This window comes from Xenopus tropicalis, chromosome 2 (genome assembly GCF_000004195.4).
Source record: "Xenopus tropicalis strain Nigerian chromosome 2, UCB_Xtro_10.0, whole genome shotgun sequence".
NCBI lineage: Eukaryota > Metazoa > Chordata > Amphibia > Anura > Pipidae > Xenopus > Xenopus tropicalis.
In genome coordinates, this window is record NC_030678.2 from 107,635,150 (window position 1) to 107,658,224 (window position 23,075).

Below are 23,075 nucleotides of genomic sequence, written 5' to 3' on the forward strand. Positions count from 1 at the left end.
CCCACTAGATGCTTGAACACAGTTAGCGGCATTAGCTTCCATTTATACATTTTAAACGGTTGGGCACTAATGTAAAATGATCAGGCCTTCCTTTTACTGATGTTTCAATTCTTGCCACAGATGTTCAGCTGTGTTTATAAAAGGGCTTTGTGCAGCTTATGAAGTTCTTCTACTCCCATCTCTACAAATACATCTTCTATGGACCTTACCTTGTAAATGGGGTTATACTGCTAAAACAGGACACGGACTTCACCAAACTGTTGGTGCAGTTGAGTCAATGTAGGTTGTAGTTGCACCTGTCATTGGTGTAGATTAAATAGCTAATTTCAATTATTAGAATGGGTGTCTACATACTATGGAGCATATGCATAATACACAAAGAACACCCCCCACACACCACACACGACACACACCATCACCTTCTAAGGGTGCCAGTTGAGATGCTGGAGCCCTCTGTAAACCAGAAGTGATATAGTTCTACAGATTTACAATAAATAGCATAGTGCTCTGTTATTAATTTGGGAAACATCTCTGACAAACCACCACTTCTGATGTAGCAGAGATGTGTAGATGTTTCTACAAGGTGGTGCAATGTTCAAATGCAGCATTCACGGCTCTGTATGGATAATATGTATGTTTGTATGTATGTATGTATATCTTTATTTATAAAGCGCTACTTATGTACGCAGCGCTGTACAGTAGAGTACATTAATACAAACAGGGTGTTAATAAGATAATAATAGATAAATACAAAGTATAACAATAAATACAGATAAATACAGCAGCAATAAGTTAAGAGTCGAGGACACAAGAGGAAGGAGGTCCCTGCCCCGTAGAGCTTACAATCTATATGGGAGGGTAATATGGACAATGTAAGCCTAATATCATTTTTATTGCTGCCCTTGCATAACAAACAAAACTTTTTCTATTTTCGATGGTTTTTGTCCTGATGATAAGCACTTCTCCAAACCACTGAAAATTAACTATGCACAGATGTATGTATGTATGTATGTATGTATATCCTTATTTATAAAGCGCTACTTATGTATGCAGCGCTGTACAGTAGAAAACATTAATACAAACAGGGGGTTATTGAGATAATACAGGTATCGGACCCCTTATCCGGAAACCCGTTATCCAGAAAGCTCCGAATTACGGAAAGCCTGTCTCCCATAGACTCCATTTTAATCAAACAATTCAGAATTTTAGAACTGATTTCCTTTTTCTATGTAGAAATAAAACAATACCTTGTAATTGATCCCAACTAAGATATAAATAATCCTTATTGGATGCAAACCAATCCTATTGGGTTTAATTAATGTTTTATTGATTTTTTAGTAGACTTAAGGTATTGAGATCCAAATTACGGAAAGACCCCTTATCCGGAATACCCTTGGTCCCGAGCATTCTGGATAATGGGTCCTATACCTGTAATAGATAAATACAAAGTATAACAATAAATACAGATAAATACAAGATAAATACAGTTACAACAAGACGGGGTTAAATGGGTATAAAGAAGTTTACATGAACTAAAAACCTCATACAATAACTATATTTTTTCCTAAGTTGTAAAAATAAATGTTGCATCAAAAGTGCTGTTGTCTCAGACTGTATTGTGCCAAACAGGGAACATTATAGACGAGGACATAATCAGGAATTAGACCCTAGAAGATGAACACCTGTGCTTTTCTATTGGGATTTATTGATTTGCTGTTTGATAAAATGTTTTCAGGTTGAAGAGTAGCACTATTGCAGTAGCACTGTCAATTTTATGAGACAAAAAAGAAGCTATTTCATAGTTACTGATGTGCAGTATTTGCTGTGTATATATCACAGTACTGATAACAGCACTTACTGATGGCATATATTGACCGTACAATCATTTTCCACAGGAAATGGAAATATGTTGGTTTTGTTTTTTCTGATTTGTAAGGAGGTGTAAGGCTACTGACACAGAGCGGTTTCCCAGCCTGCATATAAGCCTGGGCAGACATACTGTAGAGAGCAGATTTTGTTATGAAAATGCAAACTCATGCATTTCTGCACCATGTGTCTGCCCAGGCCAACGCAGGGACACAACGAAGAGCAGAAAGGATAGGACGCTTATATGCAGGCTGAGAAACTGCCTCACATAGAAGTAGCCTCATAATGCAATACACAAGTTAAGCTGTTCTGCTCCCACCCACTATAACTTTTTAGATTACATGTTGGGATTGCAGCTGCATTCTCTCTGTGAGACAATCAGGATTGATATTCATTGATGGTTAGAGGTAAAAATACAATTTAAAGCTTTACTGGGGTGGGGAGGGATGAGCAAACTTGTTATCCTGGTACAGGGCAACGTTCCATCTTTTACTCAAACACTTCTTCCTGTTACAGTTAGAGCTGCATTATTTCTAGTCATTTACTGATATAAATATTCCTGTTTGGTAAAATACTTTAAAAGGCCACTTTATATGATATCAACTATCTGTTGGCTAAATAATTATTCTGGGGTATAGTTTCCTTAACTTTTGCCCCATGTTTCTTCTCCTATATGATTCAGCCACTAGGCTCTGTCCACTTGCATAATTCCAGGTGGTTTGGGTTTTTATGTTAGTGCTTCAGAGAGCATTGCCCTATAAAAGATACAGAAAGAGAATCATGGGTTATAGAAATTGCAGAGACTTTTAGAGTAGAAAAATGAGATACTAAGAGCTATAAAGAAAAAGATAAATAGCAACCAATTAATGTTGGACACATTCACTGTCAAAATACTTGTTAATCTGATTTAATATGGTGTGCTAGGATAAAAAAAGATCACAATTTAATTTAGTTTTTAGTTAATTTAGATTTGAATGTTGGCATTGCAATTAATGTGTGATTTTCTCTGTGTTACATGACAATGGGTATCTCATAAATGAAATTAATAAGATACATTTATGTTTATAGAAGTATTTTTTAGAAACAACAATACTAGAGCTTCAGTTAGGAAGCTACTATAGCATTGCCATTCATTTATAATGGCCACCAGGCTTCCATGCCATAAAAGAAGAGCAAAGTGTTTGCTAGCTAGTTAGTAATTTTATGCTTATTTAAGTCATATGTGTATGTATATATATAATATTACATAATAAGATAATAAGATACTTCACATGGTCCCCTCCCTAACATAAATTCTTCTGGGGCCTACACCATCTGTGGATGCATATTTACATATTTTACTTTCATTTTTTATTACATTGGCCCATATGCCATTACATGGAACTAGATGTATTTAAATAAACTTTCTCAGTATATGATTTGGTTGCTTTAAATATCTGCCTGACTTATCGATATGTTATTTGCTGCTGGTTATATTGTTGTGTATACTGTTACCCTGTATATTTTTTATTTTTTTAAGGAGGCCACCTACAGTAACTTATAATTCTTTAATGCCATTTTATTCTTTAAGCATACTGACTAATAAATAAAGTATACTAATAATGATGACATTTATGGCTTTTAAGTGTTTGTTCTCACTGGACTATTTTATTTTCTTTTTTGTAATATATTATCCGAAATACTTGGGCCCTGGATTATAGTCCCTGTGATTTGAGATGTACAAATCCTTTTCTTTTTTATTTCATATTTACTCTCTTCCCTGAGGCTGATCCAATAGGGCAAATCCCAATCTTTAGGTTTCTCTGGAGTCAACTGATGCTCCTGCATCACATGGACAGACCTACCACCTACTGGATCTGATGTTTTACCTAGAAGGTTACTCACTACAGAAATGTTCCAAAATAATTATTCATTAAGGGCATTTCCTATGATGTACCCTGTCTCAACTAGATATTGTTTTTACCACATACCTATATTTGCCACTGAAGTAGGTGGTAATTATAGGGAATTGGTAGCTTCCAGTAGCTGCTGTGGGGGTCAAAGTACCCTGCAATATCATGGATAATTTCATACTCTTTATCAGACAGATAAATGCAGTGCTATGCACTCTGTACATTAATTTACCAAATAAAAATGTAGTTCTAGTACCTTTAGTATAAGAAAATTAAAAAAAAATTAAGAGTTCAGAATGGGTACCCTAATGCCTAATGCAACCTCGGTAATAAAATAAAAATTCTTATGGTATTGAATTTTCCCAGCATATTTATTTCCTTTGCTTCCTTTACATACTTTATGCACTTCTCCTTTAATATCAGATACGTTATACCAGTCTTCAAAACAGTTACTATGTACAAACAATAAAAATGCCTTAAGCTTTTTCTCTAGTTAGGACTGGTGATCTATGAATATCTAGTTGAATGCCAGAGCTCTTGAGATATAGTAGGGAAAAGGTTGCTTTTTAGTCATACAGTTTAATATAATTTCAGCAGATAAGAAAAAGTTGGGAATGTGGTATATAAGAATATACACGGAATAATAATAATGATTATTATTATTATTAACATTTATTTATAAAGCGCCAACATATTCTGCAGCGCTGTATAATAAGTGTGTTTCATACATTGGACATACAGAGTAACATATAAAGCAATCAATAACCAATACAAAAGGTGAAGAGAGCCCTGCCCAAAAGAGCTTACAATCTACAAGGAGAAAGGTTTGAGACACAAGGTGTGGGAATGGGCATGACCAGAGTTGTGAGAGGTGTGGCACAGGGTATTGCTAAACTAGATTAGGGTAAGCCTTTCTAAATAAATGCGTTTTTAGAGATCTTTTGAAGGCAGAGAGATTGGGAGAAAGTCTGATAGTTTGTGGGAGCAAATTCCAGAGAAGGGGGGCAGCTACAGTATCTAAGATGACTTTGACATTTTATATAAAAATAAAGTTGGAAATTCCCACATGCTTCTAAATAATGGTTAAAAATTGCAGTGTCTCTTACACGCTTTATTACTATTACTGTATTGGTATGGTATCTATTAACCGATAAATACAGCAAGTCTTCATTTTTTCTGATTGACTTTTTAGCTTTAATAAAAATTTGTGTACTTAATTTTATCTAAGCCAACACAAATCCTTGTCACATTTTATTTAATTGTAGTCTATTTAAGCCTTATTTTTTTACATATACTTTGGTGTTAAGTAAAAATGTCTGAAATTGCATCAAACTAATTTCTATATAGGTATGGGATACATTATCCAGAAACCTTACAAACCTTCCAAATTACAGAAAGACCATCTCCCAAAAACTACATTTTAATCAAACAATTCCCATTTTTAAAAATGCTTTTCTTTTCCTCTGTAATAATCAAACAGTACCATGTGCCCAATTAAGATATACTTAATCCTTTTGGGTTTATTTAATGCTTAAATTATTTATTGTGCTTTTATTTTGTCTACTAAAAAAATAAAGTGCTAATTCTATGCATATTATCTACCTTCAGTTTGTTGTAGGAAACTTATTGATGTTAGTTTGGGAAGGCTTAGCCTCCTAAAGAATTCATTAAAAATCCACCTATGCCTTTAGACTCTCTGAGCAGAAGCCACCAATGACTGACATACAGTAGGTATGAACAGCACATTTTCTACACGCTGCTATGTGACATAGTTATAAGGTTAATTTTGTTTGAAAAAAGACTGAAGTCCATCAAATTCAACCCCTCCAAGTAAACCCAGCGCACACAAACCTATACTGACCTATATATACACTCACATAAATAAACTATAAACACCAAGATCAATACTTCATCATACTACATTAAAAAATTTTAGATTTTAGTATCACAATAGCCTTGGATATTATGCTTGTTTAAAGAATCATCCGAACCCTTTTAAAGGCATCAACAGAACCTGCCATTACAGCATCACTAGGAAGGGCATTCCACAACATCAATGTAGGAAAAAGAACATCCCCTATCTGCCTATAATCCCCTCTAATGTACTTGTACAGAGTAATCATGCCCCCTCGCAAGTGCCTTATTTCCATAGAAAACAACCCCAACCATGACAGTCTAACCTCATTGTTTAAATTTTCCATCCCCTTTATACAAGACAGCACTTTATTTGCTTTATTAGCCGCGGAATGACACTGCCTGGAATTAGACAACTTGTTATATACAAAAATCCCCTGATTTAGGATTAAGGATTCCCCCAACCCATTACCATTAAGTATGTAACTCACATTTAAATGATTTCTTCCAAAGTGCATAACCTCTGTGTTTAACCACATGAAAAGCATTTCCCAGTTGACACATTGCAGAGATGCCCTTATACTGGTAAAGTCCTCACGTCTATTCCCTAAATACTCACCTACACAAATGTTAGACATGAGTTCATTATTATTAGTAGTGATGGGAAAATGTTTCGCCAGGCATGGATTTGCGATGAATTTCCGCGTTTCGCCATTGGCAGATTGTTTCTCTTTCGTTTTCGAAACGGATGAAAAAATTCACTGCAAAAAAATTCGCCGTGCGTCCAAAAATTGTCGCCCATGTCAAAAGAATAGTCACGCATCAAAAAAGAATAGTCGGAGGCGACAAAAGTATAGCCACGGGGGACAAAAGAATAGTCGCTGGGACAATTTTTTTTGAAGTGCAACATTTTTGCAGTTTCGCAAATCTTTTGAAAGATTTGCAAATTTTTCGGCAGAGCGAAACGGGACAGATTCCCTCATTACTAATTATTAGATATCACCAGGTCCAAAATTGAATAAAATCTAGTAGGTTCTTGAACTTCCTGAACTAAAAAGTTGTCATTTAGCAGATTTACAAACCTACTAGCTTTTTTTTTTTACTTGGCCACCCCATTACTCCAGTCAATGTCTGGATAATTAAAGCATAATAACAACTTGACCTAGTTGTGAAGCCTCCTCCATTTGTAATAGTAGCTGGGCTTCATCCTCCTCACTCTGCTGAAATCTGTATCCAAAGGGATTCCACACCCTCCTGGTTCCTATCTCTGGTAATTTCTTTAGCACATGGCTATAATTCTGTCCTTCCTACACCAAGGCTTTAACCATGTATTTAGCTTCCCCTGTCTTCTTAAAGTTGCACGTGGCACAAGCAAATCTTCAGAAAGAAGCTTGAAGTCCCTGAACTCACTCTTTAAGGTCCTCCATCTGCCATTATTTTGTCATTAGTACCATATGTGCCAAGACAGCTGGGTCATGCCCAGCCCCACCCAATAATTTGTCAACCCGATCAACAACATGCCAAACCTTGGCACCAGAAAGACAGCAAACAGTTTGGTTGTAGCGATGAAGAGGACAGATTACCCTATCCACTTTCCTAATAATCAAATTCCCTATAGCCACAATCTGTTTAAGCCTAGCTCTGCTCTCCTTCCCACCACTACTAGAGAGACTGGTTTCCTGTTAGAGAGATCAGCCCCATCTAGAACCAGAGTTCATGCTCCCATCTTTTTCACACAATCTGGAAATCTGTTGGGATGCACAAGCTCTGGAGCATCTTCCCTTTTCCTTTTCCCCACACTAGATTTTCTAGTTGTTACCCAACTGACTGCATGATCATCCTGCCGCTGCTCTCCTCCACCCAAACTATCTTACCCAGCTAGCTCCTGCTCAATGAGCATGAGACTCCTCTCAAGATTTAGCGCATTTTGTCCAAATGGGGGTCACAGACCCCAGCAACCCATAAACTATTGCTCTGTGAGACTGCGGTTTAATTGTTATTGTTACTTTTTTATTACTTTTTGGGTACTATTGGCTACTATTTGGGTTCTCTCCTATAAATATATTAGTCTCTCACTTAAATCATTGCCTGGTTGTTAAAGACAATAATGTCTCAGAATATTATCCTCTGCATCATGCTAAAATGTAAATTAAAGGTGAACAAGAGTGATGAGTGAAATTTTTCACCAGACATAGATTTCCATGTTTTGCCATTGGCAGATTTTTTTCATGTAATGGGCGCAAAATTTTGAAGTGGAAAATTCACCATTCAAAAAAAAATGGTTGCATCCATGAAATTTCGCCATTTCGCTAATCTTTTCTAACATTCGCAAATTTTCAGGCGAAACGAGACAGAGTTGCTCACCACCAGTGAAATGCCCATTTCTGAAGAATCTGTTAAAAATGTGCCAAACGGTACTACTTTTTGCCTACTGTTTTAATTAAAAAATATGTATGTTTTTTTTTTTCTTGCACAAAGCAGGGCAAAATCTGATAAAAGTAAAGTCACATTCTACTTCATGTTCGTTTGATTACAATAAAAAACGAATCACCTGTCAAATTAAAAACCTCTGTATAATGAGCTGCTACTATTAGGTCTTAGAGGCTGTAGCTAGAGAAAAAAGGTTTTGCATAAGTTTTATCACTGTCCTTTTGTGCCTAAAAGTGTCCACCTGCCTGAAGAAAGTAAAGACTATTATATCCAGGGGGAACATTGAAGTCTTAACAGCTTTGTATCAAAATGTACATTTGAAGAACCTCCACATTTTTGTACAGTCAAATTTAAAGTTAATATACCTTTATTAAAAAGACATATTTTGGACTTTAACAAAAGACGCTTTACCAAAACCACAACATAAATGTAAATAACATCTCCTCAAAGGTTGGGGCATTCTGCTTGTCTAGGTCCATCCCAAGCACTTTCATTATAGATACATCATTGTTGCCGTTGGTGTATTATGACTTTGTATATGACAGTTATATTACCTAATACATTACAATAGTATGAAATGTTAACCAACACAAAATGTATTACTTGCCCTTTCATGCTGTGCATTATAACATGCTTTAAATGCAGAAACAAGTGGATGTGCATGGGTCTTGTATGTTTACTGTGCAAAAATATAGGGGTTATAGAAACTTGTTGCTCTCTAGCTAACTGAGAAATATGGCTTTGTCAATTTGGTGATCCTTCCCAGTAAATGAAGGCTATACAAAGCAAATTAAACATCCCCTTTAAAAGGTCAGGTTACATCTGTGTACTAAAGATTACTCATTGTAATCCAAGCTCTCTATGAGCCTGTTTTTTATTAATTCAAGAATGACTTTAAAGTACTTGCATAAAAGTAAATATATAAAGTAATTATGTAAAATTAAATTAGGCTTAAGTAATATTAATTTCATTTTATTACAATAATTACAAATCAATTATTGCTCAATTAGGCTCCTACAAATTGGATTATTTTAATTGTGTGACAGAGCACATAAACATTTTCCAAAGCTGGATTCAATAACGTTCTGCAAATAATAGATACAACAGTATATGTAGAAAATGCATAGATAAGTAAACAAAGTACTTGTACATTTTGTTCCCTGCTGGAGACTTTAAAGTGACTGAGTTTGTTAGCAACTGGAATAATGGCTGTTATGTTATTTTTTCGTAACACTTAACATATGTTGAAGCAGATAACATTGTTCATACTGGGCAGAGAGAAGTAGCCATTTTTTGGCAAGCTTGCTACTTTTTTCATTGGTATAATGAAGGAAATACTTTATGCACTCAAATGTTTCTTAGGCTAATGTCACACTGGGCAACATTCCAGCAGCAATTAAACTCCAAAGGAAGTTGCTCTCTATAGAGTGTTAACAGCAACTCACTTACTGGATGGATTCTCTTGGCAACACTCACGTCTCACTTCAAAGATCCATCTATTTCAACAATGTCCATGAGAAACCAGCAACAATACGCCTGACAAGACTACTCTTTATTTTTTATGAATTTAAGTTAGAGGCAAAACTATTGTATTGTTCCAGTTCTTTAAAACATACTTTTTTCAGCACATCACTACCTGATAGTAAAACCGTACAATCAATGTTGTGTTTGTGGGGTCCTTAGATCATACTGACATGTAATGGGTCATTAGCCAGCACAAAATAATAGGTTCCGAATCTGTATTACCAAACTTCTTTGCTTTGGAGGGGCAAGCTGTTAGAGCACAGAGAACATCGATAAAGAGATAGCTAGAGAGATAGATAGATAGATAGATAGATAGATAGATAGATAGATAGATAGATAGATAATAGACAAAAATATAATTTCATGACTCATTCTGATGCAAATAAACAACAAAGCAAAAATATGTTTACTTGTAATATAAGATCTTAAAATTATGTTACCATAAATGCATTTGATGGTGATCCCTGTTGTGAAATAATTCCATTTTCCATCCCAATCCATTCTCATAATTCAGTTTTTCCAAGCAATTTATTGCAATTGAATATATTTTATGTATATAAACACATTAAATAGCTACAGGGAAAACACATTTTCTAAGCTTGTTTATATTCCACATTTGGTTGGACTCTAAAAGGCATGGTTTGGGAATTTTCAAGTCTTTTTTAAATAAAAAACTTTAGCATGCGCTTATTTATTTAAAAAAAACTTAAAGCTCCAAAACTCCATCAATTAAAAACATGAAAAAAATTGAACAAAGCAAAATCATATTCTACTCATCATTTGCACTTAATTTTATTTATCATTACACTGAATTTCAGGCAATTTGTTTTAATTTTTTATTTTCTATTTGTTGGTATAGTTGTCAAGCAATACACACTGATTATAATATAGCTAATTAAGGAATTATTGAAAACATTATGGCTATTTTAGCCGTAATTCCAGTAGATGCCTTCTAGTATTTTGTGTAGATGTCCATTGTTAACTTCATCATCTTTACCTTCCGTGGCAGGAATTCATTCTTAAAAAAAAATGAGTGCTTGGTATAAAAAACAATCACCCATTATATACTTGTAATACTGTTGATTTAGTCAGGTGACAAAGAAATGTGTAAGCTAAAATAAGGAAATACATAGATGAAGTAGGTTTTTAATGAAAACTGAAATAACCTCAACCAATTTACAAATGCCTATTGGTACAGCCCTGTAAGGAAAGAAGGAGGAAATGTTGCCAGTCTTTTTGAATAAGGAAAAGAGAAGCAAACTGTAAATACAATAACAAGCGCTAGTGATGGGCACATTTTTTTGTCCATAGACTTCAATGGCAAAAAAAAAAAAAAAAAACACTATCACCATCACTAAGAGCATGTTGTTGTTGTGAAATAAACTTCTGATTGGGAGGCCACTGTAGCATATACAGCAAATAAAGCGCATTTTTAAATATAAATATGGTAACATTAGGGAATGTTATATATTTAACTTACTGTACTTTTAAGAACTCTATAATTCTAAACTCTATAATTTAGTTATTATGTCTATATGGTAGGTGCAATTAATTCTTAACTTAAATTCAGCTTATGTTGAGGACAAATAATTTATCCTTGAAACAGATAACGTGTGCATTCATTTTTGCACTAGGCATTATTAAAGCACAATTTAATGTTATTATGACTAATGATCAACCTTGAAAATTAATCCCTTGAAACAATAGAGTCAGCAAAGCTTTCCTTAACAGAACATTCTGGGGAACAAATGGCAGACTGATACAGAACACATTTGCAATAGCCATTTGCTTTGAGTGTTTAGCTTAGTTAGAAGCTGTTTACCCAAGCATGTATAGCCTACAATTTTTTGTTTTAATCTAAACAATATAAGACGGTAGATGAATATAATTGTGTTGCTTTAAAATCCGTGTGGCACTCACAATAAATTGGAATACCCAACCCATTCTCCAAGTAATTTCCATAAACATGATAGCAGCAAATTCCATTTAGTATATACTTGTGATTAGTTTGCCTTGAGGTATCCCACACAGCTGCTTAATAATGTTCTTCATTACCTGAAGCAGAACTTGTATTTGAAAACTGCTGCTTCAAAACAGTTAATTTGAAATTAAATTAAGCCATTTTAAACAGGTATAAATTAGAATTAAAGAACAGGGAGACACATCTCTTTGATGCAAATATTTTGTTATATTTACACCTAAAGCTCTAAAACATTTCTGGCGGAATATAATAAAATTCGTAAAAAATTGCACATGAAAAAGAATTTAAAAAATTACATTTCACAATGTAATTTTGAGATGTGCTTGAAGATGGGGTAACTGTTAGCACAAAAATAACGACTTATTTATGAAGATTTTTTATGACATATACTGCGCACTGGTGCAAACGTAAAATTAAAATATAAATATTTCACATATCACTTATATTTTTTAAGAACAAATGTGTGAATTTATGTTTCTTATAAAACAGTTCGGTGGTTACAGCAAAAGTTTAAATGTCACAGCTGTTGCTTAACCCAAAATAAATGTTATTTTCCTCCTAGAGCAAAATCTTTAACAGCAAATTAGGTCAACAAAGGTTATAAAATTCTTATTGTGTGTGTTGTTCTACAAGTACATGCAGGCACTCACTTATAATTGGGTCAGGCTTAGGTGTAGTTGACATGTCATTAAGTATAAAAAGAGAAGAAAGATGTAAATGACAAGGGGACTCCTCAATTGTGCTTTCGCCTTGAGGCACCCCACTGAACACCCTTGTTACATACCTTAATGAAACACCAGGAGACAGAGGTGAAGAAAATGGCCAAAGCATTTATTCACATTTTATCAAATAAATAGGACCTTGCTAGCCTAACCCTAGGCAATATTCTAAAGCTATAATTCCATAAGAGGTTGCTACTATGCTCTGCCATACCTCGCTGAAGATTTGAATGAGTATTAGACTGCCTCTACCTACAGAAAGAATGGCCCCAAACTCTGCTACAGCAGGAGCTGCATTACTAACCCTCAGAGAAGTTCAGCAGCCCTGCTGCCAGTCCTGGATCTGCAGTGTCTCGATGATAGGAAATCCAAGCAGGCTGTCACCTAGCACAAGCAGTAGTAGCATCTGTATCTATCAATCCACCGTGCAGTGGAGAGAACCTCCTTTCTCCCTCTGTTAAAATTACCTGTGTAGTACTCTGGCAAGGTCCTACTGCTGCTGTGACCAATAAAACTTAAAATACATTATCATAAATTCACTGTTTTGATCCAGAGGAAGGCAAAAATCCCAACCTGAAGCCTGTGCCAATTATCGATCGGAAACATTCCCTGGATCAAGCAATCGTAGTTAACATGAATTAAATACATTGCAGACTCTCATGTTTATACTGTATAAAGGTACAGAAAGCACAATATAACAATAGATTCAGGAAAACATCCACATTCAGTTATTAATAGATAATATGAGAACAAAAAGAAGAGAAACTGCTGACATTTTGCAAAATATGCAAAAAGGGGGAGGGTGGGTGGAATGTTTTTTACCTGCTCAGAAGATAAGGAAGTGAGTGCTTCTTTTTCTGACATCACATCCCTCTCTTCTTCAGCCCCCAGGCCAGCTTTCTCCTGCCTTAACTCCTTCCTTTTTACCTAATTACAGTTGCTCCTGGTTCTGCCAATATCTAAACCTAAACCAGTGTAATCTGGCTGCTGGTTATTCGGATCCCTTGTCATGCAGCCCCTGTGCTAATAGCTCCAGGGCTTTCCTCTCCATATGACGTAAAATATCAGGAGTGCTCTATTGCAGGGACCACATTGACAGTGACAATAACAGTGGCTAGTGGTCCAGCCAAAATGGCAAAATAAATCCTTTCAATAATGCAATATAGCACTATCATTGTCCTGTGAAGTTTGGGTCAAATATCCTAAGATTCACACTGAGATATGCATTTTTTTCTTACTATTTCCTTTAAATAAATACAAACACACACACACACAAAAAGGGATGAAGTGATTAGGGTTGATTCACTAAGGTGCGTTAAAACGAGCGCTACTTATAGCATGTATTAAAAATGTTATCGCTTCTAAATTTTAGCGTCAACGCACGATTCACTAAAAGGATATTTGCGTTAATGTAGACATGATGCTGTTTGCTTTATTGAAGTCGCGAAGACTATTTTCGTGCGGTATTTGACGCAATGCGCGCTAATTAGCGCAGCACGCTACTTGTCCCGCACGCTAATTAACACACGTGCTCTACTTTTCACACTCATGCCATATTAGCCATACACACCATTACGTTCGTAAAACTACTTTTTTTTAAAATTACCATTTCCCTGCAAACTGGAGGCTACATCACTCTAGGGCCAACACATACTTGAATAAATCCCACTGCAAAGTCCATATTTTGTTGCTAAAAGCTCATGAACTGTACTTTTCTATAATTACCACCTGCCCCAAGTAGGTGTTAATTTTCACACAGGCTAATGGGATATTTAGCGCGTCTAAGTGTTTGTGAATCATGTGTTAATATTATTTATGCGCGCTAATTATCGAATGCGGTAAATGTGGTTGTGTGCTAATTAACGTACGTGATATGCGACTTAACGCATGCGATAATACTTTAGCGAATCATGCGTTTTTTTCGCGTCTATTTTAACGCAACAAAAAACATGCGATAAGCGTTACATGCAGAAAAGCAAAAAATGAGGTTTGCCTGTCATATAAGCTGATGCTACAGGGCTGATTATTAAATTCTGATGCTAGTTGCATTGGTTTCAGAGCTACCATGTAGCAATTATCTAAATTACAGATACAGCCTTATGTTTCTACAAATGGTGTTTTTGTTAGGGGGCGTGGCTCCCTGTCTTCCTGTTGCTACAGGAAGCCCTGAAGCTATCAACGCAGGGGCTGCATGACAAGGGATCCGAATGACCAGTAGCCAGATTACACTGCTTTATGTTTAAAGATTGGCAAAATCAGATGCAGCTGTGATTGGGTGAGAAGCAATAAGTTAAGGAGGGGGAAAGCTGGGCTGGGGCTGAAGAAGGATAGGGATGTGATGTCACAAGAGGAGCAGTTCACTTCCTATCTTCTGAAAAGGTAGAAATTTTGCATATTTTGTAAAATGCCAGAATATTCTCTTCTTTATGCTCTCATATTATCTATTAATAACAGAATGTGAATGTTTTCCTATACAGTATGCACGGTTATATTGTGGTTTCGGTAACAATATATAACATGAATGTGAGAGTCTGCATGGTATTATTTATGTTAAATGAAAGTCAAATCCTTGATCCAGGGAATTTTCCGATCGCCAGGCGGGGTCAGGAAGGAATTTTTTCCCTCTTGAGGCATAATTGGCACAGGCTTCAGGCTGGGTTTTTTGCCTTCCTCTGGATCAAATAAGTGGCTATATGATAATGTATTTTAAGTTGTATCTGTCACAGCAGTGGTAGGATCTTGCCAGAAGAGGGAGAACTTCTGAACTTCTCTCATGGTTGGTGATGCAGCTCCTGCTGGTAGCAGAGTTTGGGGCCATCCTCTCGGTAAGTAGAGGCAGTCTAATACTCAGTGGTGGATATAATGACATAGTGCTGATCTCAAGTCTTCAGTAAGGAATAGCAGAGCATAGTAGTGATCTCTTATGGAATTCTGGCTTTGAATATTGCCTTGGGGGTGAGGCTGGAAAGGTACTATTTATTTGATAAAATGTAAATAAATGCTGTGGCCTCTTTTGACCCATTTCTAGCTCCTGGTGTTTTATTGAGGTATGTAACAATGGGGTTCAGAGGAATGGTTGAAAGCGAAGGGCAATTGAGGAGTCCCCTTGTCATGCTCCTGCTTATCTGAGTACTGGCTATTACACTTGCAGGATGTCAAAATGCAAGAGAAAAACTCAGCTACTAAAGCTGACAGAATTCTATGGGACGCAGACAAAACCTGCTTAAACAAACAAACTTTGAAATAGGGTGTCATCATCCAGCTTCTTATCTACATGGAAAATTGAATCTGCAAATAAGCATAGAATAAATCAGGATCACTGATACAAAGCTCCTTTAATACACCATAGCTTGAAATGCCTACTGGCTTCGTAAAAGAGCATATAAACACTGACAAAAAACTACTCATTATAAGTGATGAGAAATTTTTTTTGCCAGGCATGGATTCGCAGCATATTTCCGCATTTCGCCATTGCTATGAAAATTTGCTGCGGAAAAATTTGTTGCAAATAATTTTTTTGTCGCGTGTCAAAGGTTCAGAAAGTTTTTTGTGCCGTTTATGATCACTTGGATACGAAAATTTCGGGACCATGACATTTTCGAACGACCACGATTCTAATTTTCATGCAATTAACGCACATCCGAAATTTTCGTATTTCATCTGAATTTTTCCTGAACGTAAAAAGTATGTATCACTAATAGTGGGGGGGACGGGAGACTTTAGTAGTTTAAGTACTCCAAGTATATTACTCAAGTGTGTTTGCTTATTAAAGTTTGACATTTTTCTTACTGGGTCTGTCAATGGGATCTGTAAGTACCTGCTACTCTTTTGGTATGATCCTTCTCCTCAAGCTGTAGGTGTTTTCTACATTTTCTACATGGTAATGTATGCTGTGGAATGAGCCCCTTACTAGCAATTTCTCAGATTCATTTCTTACTTTAAAAGCAAATTAAAGGTAGAAAAAAAATAATGCTACACTTTGGGGCTGATTTATCAAAGTCCGAATTTCGAACTTTTAAAAGTACAATTGGCAAAAATGCGTATTAAATACGAAAATTTGTGATGTGTGCTAATTGCGTGAAAATTAGCATTGTGGTTGTATAAAAATATTGTGATACGATCCGAAAGTTCCAAAACTTTTGTATCCAAACGATCGTAAACTGCGAGAAAATTTTCTTACTTTGAACCTTCAGTGCATGTTTTTGCAAGCCTCCCACAGGACTCAATTGCACTCTGCAGCTCCAACTTGGCCAAAGGAAAGTCACTATAATGAAGCTTGAATGAATAACAAAACTTTCATACTCTTTGCGACAAATACGATTTTATTGCACAAATTGTCGCAAAGTACGAAAGTAGCATCCCAAAACCACCACAGCCCTTGTCATGATACAAATCTCATTACTAATAACTTTAGATTCACATGTCTACATAGAAACCAGTGCATTCTACATTAAAGTAGATAAAACTGATCGTCTTCTGTGACAGATATAGCTTCACTTTCTGACTGATTTTTGAAACCCAAAGATTAGTTTCTCAAAAGCATTTCAGAGCAATGTCACTGACACACAAAAGATGGCCTAACAAGCTCAGTAGACAAATTTGAAGGCATGGATCATTACTGTTCCAGCTGCTGAGTCTCTGAGCTGGTATAGCAAGTTCAATATAAAGTATAGCATTTCTAGTAAGAATGTTTTTAGGCTTTAGTTATTTAATATCTAGTGTCTCTGACTCTTTACGTTGGCTGATCCAAATGTATTAATTGTATTATGTATTGTATTAAATCTTCTTTACATATTTTTTTGATTATTGCAATAAAAACAGAGCCAACAAATTACTTTTGGGTTAAATATGCCTAGCCAGAGAGTTCATGTTTAAGGTAAATTTTATCTATTTGTACAGATATGGAATCCTTTATCCATAAATTTGATATCCAGAAAGCTCTGAATTACAGGATGGCCATTTACAATACACTCCATTCAAATTTTTAATAATGATTTCCTTTGTCTTTAATAATAAAACAGTACCTTATACTTGATCTCAACTAAGATGTAAACAATTCTTATTAGAGGCAGAAGAATGCTATTAGATTTATATATTGATTTTTTAGTAGCATTAGGTATGGAAAAACCTATACCTGTATTTTTTATTTTATATCATTTATAATAATAACAGTAATAATAAGTGCTTTGAAGTGTTTATTTAAGCTTTGTGCTCTGACAACACGTAAGTAATACAGTTGTTACTTAGTCGTTTGTGAAAACACAGACAGAGCCTGGTAATAAATCTTAAAGCCCTAACTTGTAGAGGATGACATAACATTTTTCCCATCTTCAGTGCTGAGGTAGCAGATCCCTGTCTGGTAGAACTTTTACACTGTGGCTGCAAACTTGCTCATACTGATTTTAAATTACTTCTTAACACATGGCTGAAAAAGTATTATCATGCACCGGTTTACTTATTTCTAAACCTCCCTTTTAACAAGGCACAGCAGGTTTTAAGCATTGTTCCTTTTTCTATTTTACACTACTAATTTAATTTGCTCAGTTTGGAGAGCTGCTCTTAAAAGCAACATTTCCAATTTACTGCTTTGCTCATAATGGGCTATGCTGCATGGGTCATATAGACACTTTCCAAAATCAAATCAGCCAGCTCACATAATACATTGCACCAGCTGCTTATTTGTCCTCAGCATATCCATTTTGTGATTTTCACCAAAAGCCATTTTCACAAGCTTTAATTGAGCCTACCTTAACTGATAACCTTTGCTATAGCCAGAATTAATTACATAAAATATGTAAGTGTAATTTAGCATTATAATTGAATACAATTTTGTTATCTTGAACATAGAAGATCAATTTCCTGTGCAGTCAGCATGTGGAGCAACATTAGTTTTGTTTGTATATTATGCTTCCAATTCCATGGACACAAAAAGGGAAAACAGTATTAATTTGCATTGACAAGTCATTTTTAGTTTTAATCCACTTCCGTGACACATCCACAATATATTTACAGACTTTGATATAAAACACCTACCCATTTATAAGGTCATTTAGAAAGACCATGGGCACTAGCGTTTCAGAACTACGGTGCAAACATTACTCCTTATTCAAAAGCTAGAGGTTATTTCTGCACATGGCACCACCTACTTGCATTTTATTTTGCAGTAAGGGTGGTTACTGTGTGCAAAAAACTTATGAATGCAGCACTGTCGAAGGCAGACAGTGCTGCATTCAAGTGGAACACACAAGTCCTTATGCTCCATTCTAGGGTGCAAGGACCTTTGTTGCTGGGTGCTCTCCCATGGGGCAAAAAAACATTACTGCTTATTGACTTATTTACTAGGGAGCATCTGTCTCAAATTTCTTATTGTAACAATACCAAAACAAAAACAAAAGTACAATTCCCATATTCATTAGGCAGTCTTGCAATATTAAGCAAATAAAAAGCTTTTTCTAACTTAATGGGTCATGTTTAAAACTCTCTGTTACCTAATCTATATTTGGTGGAACAAATACTAGCATAACAATTAAGTAAGGACCCCTCCCCAGACCTTTTTATGTGTAAAAGATCATACATACAGAACTTCTTATATTCTCCTCAGCACTATTGAACAGAAAGTAGTTGTTGCTTATGCAAAGTATAGCTTTTTTTTTTTTTTTTCATTTAATAGGCTGCATTCTATTTAGATGATGTATTCAGCATAAATTGACTTATTTATCAATTTTTTAGTTTGTAAATTCTAGGTTGTTTTTCTAAATCAAATCAACTCGCATATCGAATGTTCAAATACCTCAAATTTTTAGAGTTTGATACCATGGCTTGCATTTGCCTAGGACAACTATCCTTGACTTCTATAGAAACTTGCTGATGGCACATTTTTGCATTCAAGTTGTTGGGGGTTTTGGACTTAATAAATACCAAATGTAACCAGAGGCATAGGAAATGTGACACCCTGAAAATTAATTTTGATATGTTCAGTTTGGCATATACAGAATGTTGATTTATACTCTGAAAATATAAGGTTATAAGAAACATATGATAATGAAGATGAAAAAGGTATTTTCTATACATTTAGAAGGAATAGGAAACAAATTAGCCTTTTCTGACAGCTCACTGGGGAACTGGAATTGGAAAAAATAAAGTCCCCACCCCACAAACAAAAAAGTATAAAAAAAAAAGTATTGCCTAGAAGCAAATGTGATATAATATGATATATTATAATAATCTAATAATCTATGCCCTGTGTAAAGCATGGGCTACTTTTAGTACAGGTATGTTAATGGCAATCCTTAGAATTAAAAGGTTGGATCGCTATTGTTCTTTCCCTTTGGACTCCACTCCAGGAAAGAGTGATTACTGAAAAAGACTGAGGCAGGAGTCCTCAGTTAGGAGAAGTCTCAGTCATAAGGATCACCTTAATAAAAGTCAGAGTAAAGGGGCCTCCGTAACGGCTCTAGTAAGTGTGGAACTTAAACCTCTCATAATTATTATGAGATAGTCAAGGTAGCTTGTATGCTATTCTCTGTGCTCCACAAAGGATGGTTAATATGGTACTAGTTCCTCTGATGGCTCCTACCAGGGTAGGAACTATGGATGGAGTGTATTCCCTTTGAGGCACTAGTATATGTAGTTACATGGATAATCTGGGTTAAAAAAAGAGAAGGTCCATCAAGTTCAACCCATTCAAATGACCTCACGTCATATCTATCTATCTATAATCTATCTATCTATATCTATATAAATATACACACCATTTTTAAATGTCAATCAATTACCAGCATTGTAAAACTTGTATATATACTTTTTTAGGTTATCTATAATCCTGTATTGTGGATTTTAAAGAATTTAGATTGCATAGAAATGAAATGCAGTGTTCTAAACTTAGAATGTCTATAAATGCAATTTGCAGTAGTTGCATATTGGATGTTTATTTGTGATTGTGGGGCAGAATTATCAAAATCTGAGAATAGAGCTCACCACAGAAACATTCACCCACTTTCTGTTCACTCCTTTGGGATTTTTAGAAGTGTATTTATCAATGGGTGAAATTTAAAGGTTACCATTTGATAAATATGCTTCTAAAAATCCCATAGGAATGAATATAAAATATTATAAATCCACTTCTAAGTGAAGAATTCAAAATAATTAACTTTTACAAATACGCACACAGTTTTGTTTTCTATTTGGTCAGAAATGGAAATGTCAGTGCACAAAGTGAACAGGCTTGCACATTGAGAATAGAAGGGACTAATTAATCCTGGATCACGGCTCTGCATTGTATAATAAAGAACATAATAGATAGAAATGTGCTTAAATTAGAGCTTATTTTCATTTTTAGTCTTGGACTTTGTTAACAGGCACACTACTTCTAGAGAAAGGTTTACCGATGATTACAAAGAACTAATTAGTCCCTTGAGAAACTGGCATAGGCAAACTTCTGCTCATTAGTCTGTCTGCATATATGGAACTGATTTTTGAATACTTTCAACTTACATAATATCCAGTCAATGACTCAAATTTTTAAATTATATTTCCAGATATTGCCACAGCTCATCCTGACAAGAAATCCATTTTAATGTATGTCACATCACTCTTCCAAGCTCTGCCACAACAAGTTTCCATTGAATCCCTTCAAGAATTGGACACACTGCCTCGCCGTATGGTAACTCCAGAACCACATGTCAAACCATATGATCAACAGCATTTCTCTCAACATGTATGTTTTGATTTACTTTTACATATTTCTTTAATTTGCTTAAAAAAAAACCTGCAACCTTACAACATAACATGACATGAAACTAGTTGAAATTGTTCTTTCTTCCCAGCTACCTCATACCTTGAAAAAGTTAAGTTCTGATTACAGCAGTATGCTATATCTCACTCATTGCTCTTCACACTTTGTATACCTAGTTCAAGTAATATCTGCGTGCATATGCGTGGAGCCATGGCTATTACAATTTCTACCTTGTGGAATCAATGTGTTATGATCTGGTTGTTGATAAAATGTAAGGAGTGAAGAAAAGGAATCAAAGATAATCACAAAACATAGAGAATAGAATACACGATGGTGGGTGGAATTGATTAAAAAAATAATTTAATTTGTTTGCGATAAGCAGCATTTTCTGTTTTAATATAGGTTTAGTGCTGTAGTGCTGCATCTTCCAGTTAAAGATGATAGATAATAAGATGACTAAAACTAAAGGCTTAAAAGATCTGCTCATCTGACAAGGTCACCAAACAAGCAGATCTTTACCTGATTAGGCTGCCTAGGTGCAAGGCAATCACATTGTACTGTGTGCATACAGGACAACCACATCAACAGACCAATGCAACCTTGCATAATGTTTCTTTTTAAACTTGCTTAAGAGATATCAGTCAGACAGACCCAATACATAGCTGCCAACTCAGTCTGGAGGGGTCAGGTTGCAGCTTTTTTGTTACATGTATGGCCACCTTAAGTTAAAGTAGTTGGGTTGAGGTTGAAAAGTTTTTGAATTTTTTGTATTCTATTTGCTAAAATACTGTAGGAATAAAGCAAGTGAAAGGGTACATTAAAATGGTATATACAGTAAAACACGACAGAAGTACAAACAAAGTACTGCTTTGTATACAATGATAAGTTGATTGGAAAGGTAGGAAGATAGCCAGGAGAGGGCAGCGTGAGTGAATGTAGAGTTTTAAGAAGTAGAATGCATTTAACAGCATCAAAAGCCACAAAAAGATCCAAAAGTAGCTGTAAGAAAATTTGATTTTTAGATTTTCTGTATCTCTGAAAGCCAGAATGTATTGGAGTCAAGCAGACAATGTTTAGAGAAGTATGTCAACTCATTTTATATTATGGTTGCATCGCTTCATACAAATCAGAATATAAATATTCTAAATGAGAATCCTCAATAAGGCTCTGCTGTTTATATATAACTTTTCTGATAAGATCTGCAGTCCCACTTATAAGGGGAAGTATCATGAAAATATACTAAATATAATTAAATATGTTGTACTATTAATGAAATAACCAAGTTACTCTTGACTATCCGGCCCTCATGAATTTGCCCAAATAACCAACTCCAACCAACATCCTGTCTCTCCAAATGAATCTTTGTGTCGGAGTAATTTATTTTAAAAGAGACAGGTGAATTATATCTTGCATTTTTTATGTGAGCCCCATTTCTTACCAGCTGATACAATAGACAAATACTTTTTAATGGGATTTAAGCTGGCCATACACGCACCGATGATATCATACAAAACGAGGTTTGTACAATATCATCGGTGCGTGTATGGCAAGTCGGCGAGGCGACCGATATGGCAGAAGACTGCGGATAACGGTCAACTTGCCGATCAGGTTGGTTAAAAGATTTTGATTGGGCGCCATTGAAGGTGCCTGAGCAAAATCTACCTTCAGGGCTGAATCGGCAGAAGGAAGTGTGTGTGGCCACCTTTAGAGATGACTTCAGAAAAAGTAGAATAACAAAGACTAGTCTCCTTGCATTTCCACTGCTGTTTATAAAACTTCCTGCACTGAAGAGGGGTCATTCATGCTCCTTAAAAAAATTGCTTATTAAAAAAAAAAATTGCTTCCAGGTCTCGCTGCACTCTGCACTTTACACTTTATCCTTACCATGTGCCCTGGTGTAGGCTGTAAGTATAAATTAAACAAGACTTTACTCACTGTGGTAGACAAACAAGCTTTCATGCTACACCATAAACAGAGACAGTTGCTTCATCTTTTATCATCGCTGTACCTTTCAGCGGTTCCTAAAGCTATTTGTCATAATATAAAAGTTCTTTGTCAAAATTATCTTCAATAAC

The 23,075-nt window shown here is 35.4% G+C and overlaps 1 protein-coding gene across 1 annotated transcript in view; it reads left to right on the forward strand.

Annotated features, from left to right (window-relative positions):
* Positions 1–23,075, forward strand: part of dmd.3 (LOC105946662) — a 1,093,908-nt gene that overhangs the window by 318,615 nt on the left and 752,218 nt on the right. The window contains exon 8 of the mRNA XM_031897001.1: positions 20,804–20,982. Coding sequence (XP_031752861.1) covers positions 20,804–20,982 — 179 coding nt within the window. The remainder of the gene's footprint in view (positions 1–20,803; positions 20,983–23,075) is intronic.